The 20,789-nt window shown below is 40.6% G+C and overlaps 1 protein-coding gene across 1 annotated transcript; it reads right to left on the reverse strand.

Moving 5' to 3' along the window:
* Nucleotides 1-223: 223 nt before the first annotated feature.
* Nucleotides 224-17,918, reverse strand: LOC101686513 (myosin regulatory light chain 12B). The gene is made up of 4 exons (XM_004742779.2): nt 17,779-17,918; nt 4,931-5,129; nt 1,981-2,142; nt 224-720 (listed from the first exon to the last, which is right to left on the reverse strand). The coding sequence occupies exons 2-4, from the start codon at nt 5,112-5,114 to the stop codon at nt 548-550; spliced, it is 519 nt and encodes a 172-aa protein (XP_004742836.2). The 5' UTR covers nt 5,115-5,129; nt 17,779-17,918; the 3' UTR covers nt 224-547.
* Between the last annotated feature and the right edge of the window lie 2,871 nt (nt 17,919-20,789).

Consider the following 20,789-nt stretch of genomic DNA (forward strand, 5'->3'; position numbering starts at 1 on the left):
TTACTATAAGTATGAAAAAAAGAAAGGCAATAAGTAGTTTTTACTGCATAATGTTAATTTGTACTTAGAAGTTCTGAAGAACACTGTCTCACATTAAGTGAAAAATCAGCTTTACCATGAAATTTGAATGTGAAGTTGAAAATCTGAAGAAAGAAAAAAAAAGACTACCCCCAATTACCACTTGTTTAACTTTCTATTATATTTCATTTGAGTCAGCATAATCTTTATTTCAAAATAATGTTTTTATTATATAAAAATGTAAAAATCCAGCAAAACCAGAAATACCGGATATATTTTCCTGGGCTTTCACATTTGTTGATTTTTATTCGCAATCTCTTTTTCAGCACAATTTACAACCTCAACCCCATTTGCAGTTTGATTATACAAGTGCTAAGTGGCAGAAAGGTCTAGAATAAATACATCAAAAAAAGAGGCCAAGCCGTGAAACTAAGTTGCATGCAACAGGTCTCTATGAGGGTGGGGGAAAGTGTCTAGGAAATAAAATGGAGTAAGACAAAGCAATTGGAAGGTTTTAGCTAAAGTTCTTTCAATCATCTTTGTCTTTTGCTCCATGTTTAAGGATGCGCGTGAATTCGATATAATTGAAATTTCCCTTTTTGTCGATAGGTGCTTCTCTGTACAGCTCATCCACCTCCTCGTCTGTAAACCGATCTCCCATGGTTGTCAGCAGCTCTCTCAGGTAATCTTCCTGGATGGTGCCTGGCAGGCAGGAGACAGAAGGAGTCACGAATACTTCCTGGCACTTTAATGGTTCATTTCTAAACTAGGTCAGTGTTGCAAAATACTTCAGAATATCCACATTTACATGAACAAAGTAAATTAGTACGCTAAGGCAGTATGTAACTATTTCATTATGTTTGCCTATTAATTTTGAGTTCTTTCATTTCAGAATTTAAAAAAAAAATTATTTATTTGAGAGAGAGTATGAGCAGGGGACGGGCAGAGGAAGAGGGAGCAAATCTCAAGCAGACTCTGCATCAAGCACAGAACCCAACATGGGGCTGAATCTCGGGACCCTGAGATCATGACCTGAGCTGAAACCAAGAGTCGGAAGTTTAACCAAGCTTAACCCAGGCGCCCCTAGAGTTCTTTCATTGTAAAAGCACAGTTAATACCTTATAATACTTACAAAATTAATTTGAAGCAAGTGTTTTCTAGAGGAGGAAAAAGAAAACCCTCTGTATTTCAGAGATGTAGACAGCTGCCCAGAAAAAAGACCAAATGTGCATGAGGGACAGTGCAGTTGTGACAGGTAGAGACAGGAAGTAGGAAGGAGGGTGCCAGGTGTATCTGAGGAAGTGTGCAGGTGGCTGAGGAGAGGGTTAAGAGAGAAGAAAAGGGGAAATGAGAGGAGTAAGAAATGTGAATAGCAAGGCTTTATACTCTTTAAAATGAGAAAAAAAAAAGATTTTAACTGTTCAAGTAACTTAATTATACTTTTTAGTGAGATTTACAGTCACTTAAAGAAGTTGTTTTCATTGTCTAAAAAAATACTATTTAACAGACAATTCCCCATGTGGCTTTCAGGCAGCTCCGAACCAAATTCAAAGATTAATATCATAAACTGGGCAGCTTTATGACCTATATGCCCGTGACTCCCATTCGTGGTCATATTATACTATTATAAATGGTAGTTTATTAATTTTTTTTAAAGTTTTATTTAAAAAAAATGAATAAACTATGCCTGGGTGGCTCAGTTGGTTGAGCGACTGCCTTCGGCTCAGGTCATGATCCAGGACTTCCGGGATCGAGTCCTGCATTAGGCTCCCAGCTCCTTGGGAAGTCTACTTTTCCCTCTGACCTTCTCTTCTCTCATACTCTCTCTCACTCATTCTCTCTCAAAATAAATAAATAAAATCTTTAAAAAAAAGTTATATTTTACTCATTTTTTTCATTTCCTAAAAAGTGTTTCATATAGTTTGGAATGAGGGTGGGCATGAACAAAAAAAGAGCACTCACCAGTTGCTTCTTCATCAAAGCATGCAAAAGCGTTTCTGATGACATCTTCTGGATCTGTGCCATTTAACTTCTCACCAAACATCGTGAGGAACATGGTAAAATTTATGGGCCCTGGAGCCTCATTCATCATGGCCTCAAGGTATGCATCGGTTGGATTCTTCCCTAGAAGATTTCACATTTTAATGTTGAAGGACAAAGAACTAATTTCAATACATAATTATTTTGCTACTGCCTTGCTCCCCAGTATATTTTTAAATTACATCATCATCACATGGAACTATTTTTTCAATTAACTTGCATTAAGAACGTTTTAAAAAGACAGTTTATAACAATGTAAAAAATCTTTGCTATATCATTATAAAAATGTATTGTGGGCACAGGTTGAATGTTTTTCATTCACGATACTTTCGGCAAGCTTTCTTTCACTATTTTCATCAAAAACAGGTACCTGAGGGACACCTGGAGTGGCTCGGTCAGTTAAGCGTCTGCCTCTGGCTCAGGTCATAATCTTGGGGTCCGGGATCAAGCCCCACATTAGGACCCTGTTCAGTGGAGAGCCTGCTTCTCCCTCCCCTTCTGCCTCTCCCCCGAGCTCATGCTCTCTCTCACAAATAAACAAACAAACAAAAATAGCCCCCCAAATACAGGCACCTGAAATGACACAGGTAATGACACATTTCTGCATCTTGAATGTCAATAATGTTAAAAGTCCATCATGGCACTTCGAAGCCCGTTGCTTAAAAAATTGAAATATTTGTATTTCCAATTGTGGCACAGTTGCCCATAACTGGTATGTGTCAAAAATTTTATTTAGTAAGCTGGTCATTTAAGCCAAAACTATTAGGTTGGTTTAGAACCGAGAGCTCACTTTGAACAATGTTATCTATTAGTCAGTTGCCAGACATCATTTACTCATATGGTGAAACTAGTTTAGTATTGCTCATAATGGGAAATCTTCACCTCAGTTTCAACGGAGACCAATTCTCCCTATGGAGGGAGAGTCCTGTGACCCTCTCTGTGAGGTCAGGAGAAAGTCCCCTGGACTGGCCAGTCTTGGCGGGAACAACAAAGCGCTTCTCTTGGTCCAGGCATTTTTGAGGCTCCCAAGGTGTAGGAAAAGCAGCTCTGAATAGAAGGTCTTGAATAGTGAGTTTGAATCCCAGTTCTGCCACTGACTGTGTGACCTGAGGAAAGGTGGCAGCTGTCTAGGATTTACTTTTTTTTTTTTAAATTTGTAAAATGGACTGGTTAAACTTGGTATCTGAAAAGCCCCTTCCAACATTAAGTTTGTAATGATTCTCCAGGAAAAGTACATCTTAAGTTAGACATTCATATCTGAGGAAGCATCTGAATGTTACATCTAGCTAAGTGCTAATGACAGTCAAATCAAGAATTATGCTTTATATGTAGTTTTCCTCCTGGGAATTTGAGTGAAATTTAAATGCCAAGTAGGTACCTGTCTTACTGTATATTACCTGTCTCACTCATTATACCTGTTCAACATAAAAATATAAAAATGAGGCTAAAATTAGTTTCAAGATTCACTGAATAAGCGAAAGGAACTAAAAAATATCCACTTTTCTACCTTCATATTTAATCCAACTCTATAGCCATAGTTTTGGGGGAAAAATGTCTAAACTAAAGGTGTCAAGAAAATCTGGGTACTGAAAAGATGCAGGGACTTAAAATGAATTGGTTTAGGTTAAGCACCTATGGGCCCAATTCAGGGCATCCGATATAATTTGTTGATTTGAAAGGTAAATGAATACATATCTTTAAAAAGCATGGGTTCCCCAAAATGGAAGACCCCAAAGTCAGTCTCTTCCTCTACTATCCCTCATTCACCCAACAAAAATAGAGCATCTACTATGAGCAGGGTACAGGCTTGAGTGTTCACTTTTTTTTTTTTGAAGATTTTATTTTTCTGAGAAAGAGAGAGAATGAGTAGGGATGGGGAAGATGGGGAAGAGGGAGAAGCAGGCTCTCCGCTGACCAAGGAGCCTAATATGAGGCTCAATCCCCAGACCCTGAGATCAAGACCTGGGCGGATACTTAACCAACTGACCCACCCAGGTGCCCTGAGTGTTCAGTATTTGTAATACAACTAAGTCCTTCAGTTTTACTCCACCACCTTTTTCATTAGTGACCTGCCCCAAAAGAGGACACTTAAGTTAAAACACTAGGGTCCAACCCACCTCCAAGTTAATAACTTAGTTCAATATCTTGATTTTACTCTCACTCTGAATTAAGAAAATGTAAAATGTTAAAAATTGGTGCATCTAGGTAAAAATGTATGCATTTCCATCACACTGTTCTTTCAACTTTTTGCAGGCTTAAAAGTTTTCAAAATAATATGTTAGAAAAAAGAAATAAAATAGAGGAACAAAACTGTGTTCTGGTTACTAAGCAGAGAAGAATAACAACCTCTCTCTTTGCCCTCTCACCTCTGAACTGTCATTTTTGGCTAATAGTCAAGAACAAGCAGAGAGCAGAGCCTAACTATAGGCTATCCCTGACCTGCACCCCTTCTTTCCCAGCAAGTCTACAGAGAACTAGGAGGCTCACCATTTCCAGCTGTAAAATCGCTGCTGACTTGGGGCAGAACGTGGAAGACCCTTCCTTCTCATCCTTCTTTTTAAGATTATACCAAACAAGAACAAAATCATACAAGGAATAATAAATTAACACCCATATAACCAGAATAACAAAGGGGCAGTTTGTTTGCTTTAAATCTTTTATCTTTATATTTTCTTTACCTTAATTGTAAGAAAATTATAAATAAAATCCTCTTGTGACTGGTCAGCCCCAACTTGGCACTTCCTACCTAGACATCTCTCACTAGGCCTTTGAGATAAGGAGAGAAAACTTACACATCACACAAAAAAATAATTCAAAAAACACTGAAATATTATTTTTGGGAGGTGGGCATATTAAGAATATAAAAGCCTACCTAGAGAAGCAAGCATATCATGCAAATCCTCCTTGTCAATGAAACCATCTCTGTTCTGATCAATCATGTTGAAGGCTTCTTTGAACTCCTGAATCTGTGACTGGTCAAACATGGCGAATACGTTGGATGTTGCGCGCTGGGGGCGCTTCTTAGTGGTCTTAGTCTTTGCCTTTTTGCTCGACATGGTGGCTGTTTAATTCTAGAGTTAAAAAGAAAAAACATGAAGCAAAAAAGAATGCATTACACATAAAACAAAACAAAAAAAGAACCTGTAACACCTCAAGTTAGTGAGTAAAAATTTCTTAATGTAGAATTATTACTTCAATTGTGTAGGAATACATTTCATTTTTATTTCCAATATCACAATTAAATGGTTAGGAAAAAGCAGTTTTGAAAAATTTAAGAAGCAGAATAGAAATCATTTAATAGCTTGCCTCCAAATTTCATGAGACTCATTTTTTTTAAGTGGAAATTAATTTAAAAATACACAGCAATAGCTAGCATTTATTGAGTAGCTTACTATGTGCCAAGTAGTGTTACGAGGATTTGGGGCTCCCTAAAGAGAAAGACTCCAAAGTTGATATTTCATTTAACTTTTTACAAGGATCATCCTATTGGATCCTCCTAATAATCCACTGCAATAGGTACTCTTTTTACTCCATTTTTTACCAGTATTGCATAACCTCTCTAAGCCTTGGTTTTTCAAAACACAGTAGGAAAACCAGGGAACCTCACACAACCCTCAGTTTTACAGCAAAACAGCCTCTATTTCAAAGCCAGTGAGACTTAAATGAGAAAACATTCACAAAGGAACTAGTATAGTCACTGTATGGTACATGTTCAAAAGGCTCTCATCTTAAAAAAATGATTAAAGCCTACTTTTTTTTTTTTTCTTAATGATCTCTATACCTGACATGGGGCTTGAACTCACATGGTGCTTGAACTCAGGACCCCAAGATCAAGTCACATGCTCTATCAACCGAAGTCAGCCATGCACCCCAAACCTACTCTTTAATCGTGCATCCCTTCTAGCTTCATCCTCATTTCCCCTTTCCTTTGACAAAATGTTTAGAATAGCATTCTGATACTCTCAACTGTCTCCATTTTCTCATCTTTCCAGTCACTCCTCAATTCTCTATAATATGGTGCCAATGGTAGCTTCCAATACTCTGATGAAAGCCACCAATAATTTAGATGTCAAATAGGAGGTGCCTGGGTGGCTCAGCCAGTTACAAGTCCTACTCTTGATCTCAGCTCAGATCTTTGATCTCAGGGTTGTGAGTTCAAGCCCCATGTTGGGCTCCACACTGGGCATGGAGCCTACTTTAAAAAAAAAAAAAAAAGTAAATGTCAAATAGCATGAACACATTTCATTCCATTTTTTATTTGCAGTTTTAAATAAACACAATGCAAAAATACTGTCAACTTTGGAATTAGAAAGTCCTAAATTCAAATCTCAGCTCCACCATTACTAGCTACTAGCTTGGAAAACCCAGAAAGACCAGATCAATTTTTCCATCCAATGTCTTCATAACTGCCCTATGAGATAGGTATTATCTAGGTTAAAATATAAAACCAATGGCCCTATGTAGTAAACAATTTTGCCCAAAGAGAGTCTTGGCCTTTGTCCTCTCTGCTTCTGGGAGGTAATCACTAAGCCTGTGGAGTGTCCTGCCTATATCTGGGGTCTTGGGTCACATCAGACAATCTAACAATGTAATTTATTATGGGAGTTATGGGTCATGTTACCAATTTGACCTCCCAAGGGGCTAGAGACTAAGGTCAGCCACAGAGTAGCTAACAGTATCTACGTGGTGGAGCCCCAGTAAAAACTATGGCTATCAAGGATCAAGTGAGCTTTCCTAGTTAACAATACTCCATGTATACTGTCATATCTTGTTGCCAGGAGGAGTAACACTGTCCCTGGAAGAGGACAACTGGAGCTCTGCATTTGGAACACTCCTGGACTCTGCACCACACATCTCTTTCCTTGGCTGATTTTAATCTGAATCCTTTTACTGCAATAAACCATAACCAAGGATATAACAGCTTTCAATGAATTCTGTGAATTCTAGCAAAATTATCAAACCTGAGGGTTGTCTTTGGGGGCCCAAACTTGCGATTGGCATCAGAAACGAGGGTGGAAGGGGCGCCTGGGTGGCTCAGTGGGTTAAGCCTCTGCCTTCGGCTCAGGTCATGATCCCAGGGTCCTGGGATCGAGTCCCGCATCCCGCTCTCTGCTCAGCGGGGAATCCTGCTTCCTCCTCTCTCTCTGCCTGCCTCTCTGCCTACTTGTGATCTCTGTCTGTCAAATAAATAAATAAACAAAATCTTTAAAAAGAAAGAAAGAAAGAAAGAAAGAAAGAAAGAAATGAGGGTGGTCTTGGGAACTGTTGTTTCACTCTGCAGCCCCATAGTATGAAAGTAAATGAATGGCTGGGCAGTGGCTGACCAAGGCAATTTTGGACTTTGGTCTCTAGGACTTTTAGTGTTGAATTTTCTTTTCTTTTCTTTCTTTCTCTCTCTCTCTCTTTTTTTTTTTTTTAAAGTAAACTCTATACCCTACATGGGGCTGGAACTCACAACCCCGAGATCAAGAGCTGCATGCTCTACCAACTGGGCCAACCAGGCACCCTAGTCTTGGGCTTTTAATCTACACTGTTTACTTCTCTTTCTTCAATTAAAAAAAAAAAACCCAAAACAAACAAACAAACAAAAAAAAACCACCCTCCACCCCAACCCCAACCCTGGGTATTCTGAAGCTTGGCTTAGTGGTGCAAGTTTGAAGTACACCAGCCTTAGAATTCTTATTCTAAACAAAAAGTTCATATTCCAACACCTTCTCTACCCCATGTAAGTGTTAGTTTTCTCCTCTGTCCTGTAACAGTTTGAGTTTAGTTATATTGAAGGTTAAATCAGAGACAGAATGTGGTCCACCAGCAAGGCACTTGTCTATGCTTTAATTCTTCTTCCTATTCCAAAACTAGTGATTACAACTTTTTTGTGCTAAAAATTCTGATTCTATTTAAGATATAATATGTACAAAAGACAGTAAATCTGAAGGCAAGTACTAGTTCTCTCAATATCTACAAATTATATTTGTAGTAGACTCATTTAGAAAAACATCCCAGAATAAATTTTTATTTTTATTAAAAATAGCCAATTGTGTCATGCTAACCCTACAGCTACCCCAAAAGTCTATAGTATTGAAACATTTCTGAAGCTTGGTTGGGGTTCTCCAAGAAGCTAATGCCAAGAAGGGATTAAATATGCAAAGGTTTTTATTAGGAGCAATTTCTGTGAGAGAACGGGAGGTAACCAGTAAGGCCAGAAATGTCACTAGATGGTAAGGCAAGTCTGACCCCAAAAGTGAAGGCAACAGGGAAGGAAGGTGACAAACAATCAAGGGCAATTCATCAACGGCCCTAATCAAAACAGATTACAGAACAGGTCATAAGCTCAATGTAATAACAGCATAATTTCTTCTAAAAAAGTTTTTCTCCCTGTACTTCACTTTAAGACAATACACATTTATATATATATATATATATATATATATATATATATATATATATATATGAGATACCTATATGCTATACACATACACACGTATCAGCTGAAAAGTGAGGTAAAGTTGTAGCAAAGCAATCAATCTGAAAGGAACTATCCCCTCAAAAGAAACTACCATCCTCTTTCCCCTTTCCATCTGAGATAAGGATCTTGGCTTTCTCTACTTTCTTGCTTCCCACTCACTTTCAACCCATCACAACCTGGCTTTTTTTTCCCCTCTACTGCAACTGCTTTCAAACTGCCAAATCCAGTCTAACTCCTTGGATCACTCTGCTGTGTTTGACATCATTTTATGCCTCTTTTCTTTTTCTTTCTTTTTTTTTTTTTAAGATTTTATTTATTTATTTGACAGACAGAGATCACAAGTAGGCAGAGAGGCAGGCAGAGAGAGAGAGAGGGAGAGAGAGAGAGGGAGAGAGAGAGGAGGAAGCAGGCTCCCTGCAGAGCAGAGAGCCCGATGTGGGGCTCGATCCCAGGACCCTGGGATCATGACCTGAGCCGAAGGCAGAGGCTTTAACCCACTGAGCCACCCAGGTGCCCCTATGCCTCTTTTCTTCAGAGCCTTAACAACTCTTGGCCTTGGTGACCTGTCCAAGACAAACCATAAGAGACTCTTAATATCACAAAACAAACTGGGGGGTGCTGGAGGGGAGGGGGCTGGGAAGGATGGGGTGGCTGGGTTATGGACATTGGGGAGGGTATATGCTATGGTGAGTGTGTAAAGTGTGAAGTGTGTAAGCCTGATGATTACAGACCTGTACCCCTGGGGCTAATAATACATTATCTGTTAATAAAAAATAAAAAAAATTCTAAAAAAAAAAAAAAAATTAAAGAAATGAACTGTCCAAAATGGAAAAGAGCAAGTTTCCCAACCTTGAAGACATTCCGTTATAACAAGGGAGACTTTTTAAAAAAAAGAAAAGAAAAAAAAATTATTTCGAGAGAGAGAGCACAAGCAGGGGCAAGAAGCAGAGGGACAGGGAGAAGCAGCAGGAAGCCGGACATGGGGCTTGATCCCAGGACTCCAGAATCATGATCTGAGCTGAAGGCAGACGCTTAAATGACTAAGCCATCCAGATGCCCCACAAGGGAGACTCCTAGTGATATTGGAAAGGTTGGCTTATGTACAATGCTACATTTGACTTGATGATACCAATTTACTCTTCTCTGTTCTACTTCTATGACTGGTTCTCCTCCATTTCTTGTTAGGCTTTTATCTTCACTCACCTACATATTCATGATTCCCAATATTCTAGCAGTCCATGGCTTATTAAAATTCTTTCCATCCTGCTTTCCTTGAATGATCTCATCAACTCTCACTGGTCTGACAACAATGATGACTACCAAGTCTGTATGTTCAGGCCTGACCTTTCCCTTGGGCTGCAGACTCCTTTTTTTTTTTTTTTAAAAAGATTTTATTTATTTATCTAACAGATAGAGATTACAAGTAGGAAAGAGAGCCAGGCAGGGAGAGAGAGGAGGAAGCAGGCTCCCCACTGAGCAGAGAGCCTGATGTGGGGCTCGATCCCAGGACCCTGGGATCATGACCTGAGCCAAGGGCAGAGGCTTTAAACCACTGAGCCACCCAGGCGCCCCTGGCTGCAGACTCTTAATACCCATTGCTTGTGCAAGGCACCCATCTGGACACCCTACAGACACTCATAATCAATGTGTTGAACACCGAATTCATTATCATCCTGTTTCTAAATTTTCTTAGCTTTCTGTCTTCTCTCAGTTAATGACACCATCATTTACGAATTCACCAAGCCATAAACCTAGAGTCATTCCCAACTCCTCCCTCTCCAGAGGCTTTAACCCACTTCAGCCACCCAGGCGCCCCTTACCACAAAATTTTTAAAAAAACTTTCAATACTGACCCTTTTAAAAAAAGATTTTATTTATTTATTTGAGAGAGAGAGAGAGTGTGTGCAAGAAGGTAGGGGGAGAAGGAGAGAGAACTTCAAGCATATTCCTCCCTGAGCAGGGAGCCCCGTGTGGGGGGGCTCAATCTCACAACTCTGAAATCATGACATGAGCCAAAATCAAGATGAAAACACTTAACTGGGGGCGCCTGGGTGGCTCAGTGGGTTAAAGCCTCTGCCTTCGGCTCAGGTCATGATCCCAGGATCCTGGGATCGAGTCCCTTATCAGGCTCTCTGCTCAGCAGGGAGCCTGCTTCCTCCTCTCTCTCTGCCTGCCTCTCTGTCTACTTGTGATCTCTGTCTGTCAAATAAATAAATAAAAATCTTAAAAAAAAAAAAAAAGAAAAGAAAAGAAAACACTTAACTGAGTCACCCAGGCATCCCTCCCCTCCTCTCTCCCAATGATTTCTGAGCAGTGACTTTCCTTTGAATTCAATTCCTTGAGTTTTCAAATAAATTCAGACAATAACTGGGGAAACCAATGTACAGAATAGAACTGCATAGTGGAATGGACTGTGTAATCTAGATTAATTTAAAGTGACAGTATTTCCTACCAGTCATGGCCCTGGTTTGACATCATAAACGCTTGAAACTTTTACCTTGGACTGTCAAATTAATGTTTAACCTATACATGTTAAAGAGAAAACAATAATCCAACCCTATCCATAAAACTATAATTACAGAAAAAAATGCATACAGACCAGCATATAATGTAATCAAGAGCTCTCAACAGCAGTAAAAATTTCTCATTTCCTCCTCAAAATTTTTATTTCATTATTTTGGTAAATTTCTCATATAGTGTGAACTAAAGGTTATATGTCCTGGTCACAGAGTTTACAAGAAGGGCGGGGATATAGGAATACTGGTATATGTGGCTGTGGTGTCAATGTATTTACATAATAATCTACATGTCTGCAAAACACTTGCAATACTGATGTATAAATCAAACCATGGGCACGATAATCACTAATAACAGAAACTGCTTATGAACTTCATCAGCCTATATGACTTTATTGGCTTTATGGGGCATATTCTGGCAGCTACCTAGGACATTCCTTTGAGGCTTCTTCCTTTAAGTGTTTTAAGTCAGTTGGTTGCTGTCGCCATATGGCAAGTAAAAATTCTCTCACGGCAGTTCACCTTCTGGTCTCAATCTTGGCTGCACATTAGAATCATCTTGGAAGTTTAAAAAAATTGATGCCTAGGTCCTAGTCTGCTCTAACCCAAACTGAGTGATGATGGGTGGGGCCCAGTGACTGCTATTTTAAAAAGTGCATTGGGCGATTCCATGCAGGAGGGTTGAGAATGAAAATTAACCATTTAGAAGGCGCTATTTATGTACTGAGTCCCTTCAGTTTTAAAAATTTGGTCATTATGTTTTAATGGAGATGTTAGAGACCTGGATACTAATGCCAGTTCTGTCATTCACAAGTTACATGACCTTGGGTCATTTTGGCTTTCCTAAGCCTCATTGTCCTCATCTATAAAATAAAAGAAGCAGATCAGAAGTCACAAACTGCAGCTACCAACTATATGCAATTTTCAGGGAGGTTCATTTAATTTTCCCAGGGGTGATTTTTTAAAATGCCTTTTTATTTTATTTTTTTAAAGATTTTATTTATTTATTTGACAGACATAGATCACAAGGAGGCAGAGAGTCAGGCACAGTGAGAGGAGGAAGCAGGCTCCCTGCTGAGCAGAGCCCAAAGTGGGACTCGATTCCAGGACCCTGGGATCATGACCTGAGCTACAGGCAGAGGCTTTAAGCCACTGAGCCACCCTGGCGCCCCTAAAATGCCTTTTTAAGTAACTGAATTAGTTTGCCAACATTTTAAAAAGCTGAATAGTTACTTTAATAAAAACAAATTTCAGACATCTTGAAAAACTGTATAAGGGGTCACTTGACCGGCATTCCCTTGTTCCTGTAATAAATGAGTATTCAGTAAGCAATTCCCACTACTCCCTACAGCTTCCTGTCACAGCTGGAATTTGTTTATGACTGAGAGCCTCTGAGAGCTCTGAACTTGTTCCTTGGCCTCCAAGAGCATCTGAACTTGTTCCTTGGCTCCAATGGTATCAAACTCCAAGATGGCCCTGTTGCCCTTGTGCAATCCCATCCAACAGTGAAAAGGGCTGACCTGTGTAGGGAGGTAAAATAATTTTCCTTCTACCCTTCTGACTTCTTGGCTGACACTTCTGTAATTATAGAGTCACAAGAGACAAATAGAAATTTACTAACATGTATATATATGGGAGATACCCAGGCAAAAGCCTATTCTGAAATGTAACTTAGAAGTCAGCTTAGACATCATCTCCAGCTAAAGACAAAGGGGGAAGTATGTGTGAGGGGAAGAGGCTAGTTGCAGAAGTTGCACAGTAAACAGGGTAAGGCTTGCCATGTAGACTAAAGTCAGGGTTTTCTCCACTGATAAAAGTCTAAAGTTGTCTCCAGAGGGTAATCTTTGTTCTTGGAGGGGAGGAAGGACACCGTTGTACATTTATGTCCTGCTTTTAGGCAACTAGGACAGAGAGCTTTTCTTTTGTCGGTTTCAACTGCCTTCAGCTCAAAACAATCTGTATGCCAAAGTAGCTTATTTTGGAGTGGCATATTCTGCTACTCTTCATAACCAATAGGATATTGCAAAAATGATGGTGTGTGATCTTGTAATATACCTTCTGCCTTGCTCTTCCTCAAACTACTCAATCTGGGGCAAGCCAGCACCAGGACACAAGGGCCCTACAGAGAGCCCTATGGAAAGGTCCATGTACAGGGAAGTGAGGCCCCCCGCCAGGAGTCAACACCAACTTGCAAGCCATGTGTGTCAGCCATCTTGGATGCTGCTCTTCTTTCAAATGATTGCAAATTCAGGTGACACCCAGACTACAACCTCACGAGACTCAAAACCACTAGCTAAGCTGCCTTGGAATTCCAGACCCTTGGAAACTGTTTATTGCTTTTTTAAGGTACTGAATTTGGGGTAATTGGTTATATAGTACTAGAAAACAAGTAAAGCCACTGTGTTTCTTTGGCCTCTTTAATATTTAAATAGGACAATGATTTATTTCAGAATTATGGCCACAGTCAAGTTTGTATTAGATAGGGAATTTTGATTCCAGGTTAGAAAATTTTAATTCCTTCTATTCTCCAAGTCTGTGGGCTCTTCTTTTTTAAAAAAGATTTTATTAATTTTTAAAGTCATCTCTACACCCAATAGGGGGCACAAACCTACAATCCTGAGACCAAGATTTGCATGCTCTACCAACTGAGCCAACCAGGCACCCCTCATTTTTACCATTTTAAAAAGATTTTTCTAGTAATTTATAACCATTCCATATAGGTTTTTAAATGTTAGGCCAGAGTTACTCATACTATTTAATTACTTTTTTTAAAAGTTTATTTATTTTTAAGTAATCTCTTCCCCAACGTGGGGCTCAAACTCATGATCTCCTGAGATCAAGAGCCGCATGCTCTGACTGAGCCAGCCAGGTGCCCCTTAGGTGGGTGCCTCTTTGAACTGCAACAGAGTCACCACTTCCTCAACATTCCCATCAACACTATCCTATTCTTCTGATGCCTATGCTGATTTTGCTAGTTCTTCCTGCTTCCTAATTGGAGTTTTTTTCCAAAGATCTACTTGAACTATAGTGCCTTTCTCAGGTGCTGGTTGAAAAATCAGGAGCATAAAGCTTCCTTTCAAAAATGAGATTGCTGGAGAGGGAAGGGGAGCTGATTTTGTGAGCAAAGTCATGATGAAGAGTTCAAGTTCCAGCCAAGCTCCAGCAGAATGGTAGTGGAGGCCCAGGGCCAGGATGCTTAGGGGATCTCCTCTAGCAAGGCCAATTTCTAAATAGAGGCACAAGGTGAGGCCTAACAGTAAATGAATGCAAAAAAGCACAGAGCGGTTCTGCTAAAAGTTAAGGTCATTTCTGATTTAGTTCTCATGCTCAGCATGGTCTGTCAGAAACTTTAGAAATTTCTCATGGATTCCCATGGTCATTATTGTAGTTAGGACTAATGTTAGTGCTAATTAGGAGGATCAAATGACTGGATATATGAGCAACAGTCTGAAAACAGCAATCATAAGGAGAATTTAGTATATAATCAAGCCAGAACAGTTCACAAAATTAACCTCATATACTTAATGACATATCACTGTTTTTATACTGCATATTTAGGCCAGTATGTAATCAGTTCAATAAATTATTATATATATTATTTCTTTTACAGAGCCAAACACAATTTTTACAGCTTTCCTCTTGGTACCAGCTAAGCTTTCCTCATAGTATATGTATTTTAATATTTACCACATACATTATAATGCTGTCATTTTTAAATTACAGGTTTTATGATCATCCCAGCTGGCAATAAACTTTCCATCCCCTGAACTCCCATATATTATTTTGTTCTATTGCAGTGAAATTTATATATGGTAAAATGTAGAGATCTTAAAAATGAGTTTTTATAAATGTGAACCCCCATGTAACCACCATCCCAATGAAGTTATAAATGTTAACATCACTCCAGAAAGTTCTTTCCCAAGTCAATGACCCTCTCCCATAGGCAACCATTGCTCAGATTTCTATAAATCAGAAATTTATTTTTTAAAACATTTGAAAAGATTTTATTTATTTATTTGACAGACGGAGATCACAAGTAGGCAGAGAGGCAGGCAGAGAGAGAGGAGGAAGCAGGTTCCCCGCTGAGCAGAGAGCCTGATGTGGGGCTCGATCCCAGGACCCTGGGATCATGACCTGAGCCAAAGGCAGAGGCTTTAACCCACTTCAGCCACCCAGGCACCCCTATAAATCAGAAATTTATTAACTATAAATTAGTTTTGTCTGCCTTTGACATTTTTTTAAAAAAGATTTTATTTATCCATTTGACAGATAGAGATCACAACAAGTAGGCAGAGAGAGAGACAGGCAGAGAAAGAGGAGAAAGCAGGCCCCCCTCCGAGCAGAGAGCAGGATGCAGGGCTTGATCCCAGGACCCTGGGCAGAGGGAGGGGTCAAGGCAGAGGCTTTAACCCACTGAGCCACTCAGCGCCCCTGTCTTTGATATTCTTATAAATGGAATTATATTCTTTATTCCTGACTTCTTTCACTCAATATAATATTTCTGAGATTCATTTATCTTGTTGCTTTTATCAGTGGTTTATTCTTTTTTTTACTGCCTAGTAATATTCTCTTGCCATGTCATTTGCTTACACATTTTTGTGACCTTTTTACCTAGGATTGTATGGTATAGTAGTGCCTTATACTCAGTAGGTACTCCATAAATATAAGTAAAGCAAATACATACATATGCCTCCTTCCTATCACAAACTGAGATACATATACATATATAAGGTAGATCCTGGATCTGACTCCCAAAATAATCTTTTCTCTATGGTCTATCCATAGTTCAGCATTAACTCTACTGGAGTCTTCCCCAAGAGATCCTCAACAAAACTTACAAGCTAACCCCTGTTCCATATCTGGAGGAAACAACGCAGATAACAGACAATAAATGAGTGCTAAATATGTGCTAGCTCTTGGTCTAAGCATTTCACATATATTAACATATTTAACCCTCTGAATTAATGATATAGGTGCTGTGATCTCCATTTCTCAAAATTAGGGCAAAGAGAATAAACAATTTGCCTACAGCCACACAGTTAGAAAATGATAGAGTTTATATTTTGTATCTGTAATCAGGAAGTCTAGCTCCAGAGCTTGTACCACTGGCCCTTAATATCCTATATATATAGACAGCTCAAATTCTCTATCATGAAAACATGGATAGCTGGTTGGGGGTACCAAGCAATGTTACCACACAGCTAAAATGCAGAATAAGGAAAATACGAAAGGTGCTGGCAATGAAACTCATCCCCAGATATCTGATGTCTTTGAATCCTAGAAAGGAGGGACAACCAGCCCTATTTATAGGCTCTTTTAGTTCCTAATACAATGACCTTCACCTGGGGATCTATCCTTCAGAAGTTTCAGTTCATCCTGTCCAAATTCAGTCTCATGAAAGCATAAATGAATATCAAGCCAGCCATTATAAAAGTTGTTTCATTTCAACAGAGCTGAACAAACAAAAAGCTGTGCACTTAGTTACGAGGTCCAGCGGGGTCCACCTAATGCTTACAGAGAAAATGGACGGCACATGTGAATCCTTCAAGTGACCTTGGGCAAATTATCTCACTTCTCTGGGTTTCAGTTTCCTCAACTATAAAATTAAAGATAATCTATAAAACAGATAATCTATTTCACAAGATAATCTGTAAAGTTCTTTTGAATTCAAAAATGTTATGATTCTTCTCTTATCAAAAGACCATTCTAAATCCATCTTAAACAAAGGCTGCCAAACTAATCCTCTGAACACCCCCTTTCTTCATATTACTCCCTTTCTAAAGAATCCAAAATGACTGCCTAATGCCTCTTACATAATCTCTTATTTCTCCGTCAAGTTTTCAGGACATCTGTAAAAACGCCTCACTTATTTACCTACCTACCCTTATATCCAGCTATTATTCATTATATTTCTTGTTCCATTCAAGCTAGTCTCTCCCCCGCGGCCTCTTTCTCACACAACACAATTCCCACTTTTTCAGCTTTTAGTCTTGTTACCTCCCACCACAGATCCTGCCAGAAATACTCAAGTTCTACCTCCTAGGGCTAAATCCAAGGTCTTCAATAAGGTCATAATTCTTTCTCCAGGAAATCTTTCTTGACTTTTGTTATTCGTCCTTTTCTTCAATCAACACGAACGAACTAAATCTTTACAAGATGCAAGACACAGTGAGAGTTACAACTCCTGCGGAAATCCTTACATTTTAGCCTGTACCAACCATGCACCCCGACACAGGTGCTCTAATAGTTTCCTCGGACACTTCATCTAAGGCAAGAAGCAGGCACCAGTAGACTCCTACCCACCAAAGCACCTAGCACCATGTCGGGACACAGAGCAGGTGCTCAACACCTTCATCGGTCGACTGGGCCCGCGAGGGCAAGGCGCTGGCAGCGGAGCCTCCGGGAGGTCGGAGGCACCAGGTGGGTGAAGTCAGCCGGGTGACGGAAGGGCTGGTCTACCCTCTGCTGGGGACCCAGCCACCTCTTCCGACAGGGCGTCTCCCCAGCCAGGCCTCATTTGCCCGGCCGCTGCCCCGCTTCTCAACTTCCAGACGGAGGCCGGGCCGCTGCCAAGACCTTCTCGCCCACCCTTCTCGCCCAACCTGACAGGTCCCGCAGTCCCCGGCCCCCTGCGCCCCGGCCCCTTGGGGCGGGGTCCGGCGGCGGGCGCTAGACCGGAAGGGAGGTGGGACGGACGCGGCCCGAGGGGTGTCGTGCGCGGGGGCAAGTGCCACTCACCGCCGCCAGACACCAGAACCCGGGCTGCCCTGCGCGAGACGAGGTGCGACGGCGACGATGGCTGGGCTGCGGCGCGACAGTGGCGGCGGCCGGCACTTCCTGCCTGGAGAGGTGGACCGGAAAGCGCACCGGAAGGCGCGGCTGGATCCAACTCGGGACGGGGGGGATGCGAGAGGTGTTCTCGCTCAAGACCGAGAGAAGCGCACTCTGTGGACCGCGGAGCCGGGCTAGGGCCGGCGAACACAGCCTGGCCTTTAGTTGTCTTCTGTGGCCTGTGGGATCTGCAGCTGCATCCCCCCTTTGCGTGCTGCTGCAGGCCCGCGGCCCGCCCTCCTCCCCCGCCCGGCACGGCGAGTTCCCGCGGCCCTTCCGCATTCCCCGGCTGCGGGGCGCCGGTCCGGTCCAGGAATTTGACCTGGTAGGGCAGGGCGGGGCTCGCTGCGATCCCTCAGGATTTGGGGGGTCCCCCGGCGCCAGAAGCCGCCCACCCTGGACTCTCAGAGTTAGCACGGGGAAGTAAAACTCGCGTAGTTCCATTTGAACTTGAGGTAAAACAAGAGATTGTTTAGGGTGCGTCCCACGTAATACGGAAGGTAAGAGGGCGGCGGCCGGGCGGACCCTGCCTGCTGGAAAACCCTTTCTTTTTCAACGGGGCTCCGACCGGAGCTTTTCTACCGTCACATTTTAAGGTTTACCGCCTTACAGACCACGGCCAGCCTATGACCGTTTCACTCCCCTTCCAACCACAAGAAAGTCTTATTCAAAATACTTGTTTTCCGTTGGGTCGATAGATGACAAAATTGCACACACACATACTTGCAAGCGCTCACACATTATAAAATGTTCTTCGTCAAAACAGGAAACCACGAAGCTACGTTATTCAAGGTTTGTTCTAAATAGTGTTTGTGCCCATAACCTTCAGTTCCCTCACTTGGAATAATAGAGATGAATAGCACTGTCTGGGTAATGGAGAGTAAGTCAACTCAATACCAAACCTTTATTGAGCACATGTGACTGAAAGTGTGACAGATGTTGGGGGGAGAGGAATAAAAATGCCTTTTATATTCTAGAAGTCTTTGATGAAAAATTCCTTGATAGTAGGAGCGATGGATTCAGTATTCTATAGTAGTTCTTAAACAACAGCCCTGCAAGCGATGGATTCAGTATTCTATAGTTCTTAAACAACAGCCCTGCAAGCAAAACCTGAAGGGCTTTGGAAGATTCTTGAGCCCCAACCCCAGATATTCAGATGTAGTAGGTCGAGGCTGGGGCCTTAATTTACATTTCTAATAAGCACCCTGGGGATGCTGATGCTGTGGTCCAGATCATTACAGACTGCATTTTTCTCATAATTCGAAAAGCAATTTATGAAGTCACACCTGGTTCTAAATATTTACTTTCCCTTGGCTTCAGTCTGCTCTTTGGTTTAATAGTGTCATTTTTAAATTCTACTCGGAATCAAAAGATTTTGGCTTCCTTTCCTTAGGTCTATGTCGTAGAGTTCTTCAAGAGGTTTATTACCATCCTATAGCCCTCATTTTGGCCACCTTAATTAAGACCCTGACTGTACTTTGACTTTTTGATCTCCATATTTCTTTATAGAATTGTGCTTTTCAGTATAATGGTCATTAACTACATGTGGCTATTTAAATTGAAATTAAAAACTCTATTCTTGGGGCACCTGGGTAGCTCAGGTGGGTTAAGCCGCTGCCTTCGGCTTGGGTCATGATCTCAGGGTCCTGGGATTGAGTCCTGCATCCCTGCATTGGGCTCTCTGCTCAGCAGGAAGCCTGCTTCCCTTCCTCTCTCTCTGCCTGCCTCTCTGCCTACTTGTGATCTCTGTCAAATAAATAAATAAAATCTTAAAAAAAAAAAACTCTATTCCTCAGTTTTATTAGATATATTTTATGTGCTCAATAGTCACATGTGGCTAGTATCCTTATTGGAAAGTACAGAGGGGATTTCTATCATCACAAAGTTCTACCGGAGAGGCCTGTTCTAAACCATAATTCTAGGGTATACTGTTTTCTAGATTCAAAAGAAAAATGTAATATTTATTAATGAAAAGCTGACTATCTTAATATCTAGCATTTAGGTAATGGCTAATTAAAGCATATCCTTGTCAAAGATAATTGTGGCCATTGAAAAGAATGGTTAAAAATAAAAATGGTGGCTTTACCAAAATATGAAAAGTAAGTTAAGGTGTATTAAACTAAAAAACAAACTGTATATTCATTACAACCATAAAATGTATGTGGATAAATAAGAGACGTTATGGCGTTATTTGAGTAGGCAGATAGAATCTAAGGTAAAAGGATACAGGGACTTGGACATTCAAGATCAAGTGGAAATGGGAGAAGTAGGATTGGGAAAACTGGGCATTTCTTCCATGTGATGAGTTCTGGCAATGCCTTCAAGGACAATAAAAAGCCATGTTTCAGGGAAATCAAGAAATTGTACACTTAAGGAAGACATAGAAAGATACAAGTCTACATATTGGATCTACCTAGGAAATCTAAAGTGAATTATTTGATCATCTAGTTAGTACCAGGAAACTAATAGGCTTTTTAATGTACTCTCATTCAATCCTGATTACAACCCTTTAGTATAATAAGATTCTAGTTTGAGCTAATTTAGTATCAAACAACTATGGACCTTTCTCCTAACCTCAGCCTTTTATTCCAACTACCATTAAACTCCCATCACCTATCCTTCCCTCTTTTAAGGGGAAGGAGTATTGATTTTTATTTCTCTCAAAGGATAATCCTACAACATGTGATCTAGGTTCTATTCCTTCCTGTCTCCTGGATATGATTCATTTTTGTGTCACTGATTGTTTCCTCTACATCTCCTCCGTCTAAAGACAGGTTTGAATCTCTAAAGATGAGCCCTTTGATCTTGCCGTTTCTTTAAGCTTCTCTTCATTGCCATGCTTCAGAACCTCCACTGGTAAACAAAACAATAATTTTTGAATACCTACTGTGTGCTTTAGTGTTTCTCATTTTCACAGC

Source organism: Mustela putorius, unplaced genomic scaffold (genome assembly GCF_011764305.1).
Source record: "Mustela putorius furo isolate JIRA1106 unplaced genomic scaffold, ASM1176430v1.1 tig00003858_pilon_pilon_pilon, whole genome shotgun sequence".
Taxonomy (NCBI): Eukaryota; Metazoa; Chordata; class Mammalia; order Carnivora; family Mustelidae; genus Mustela; species Mustela putorius.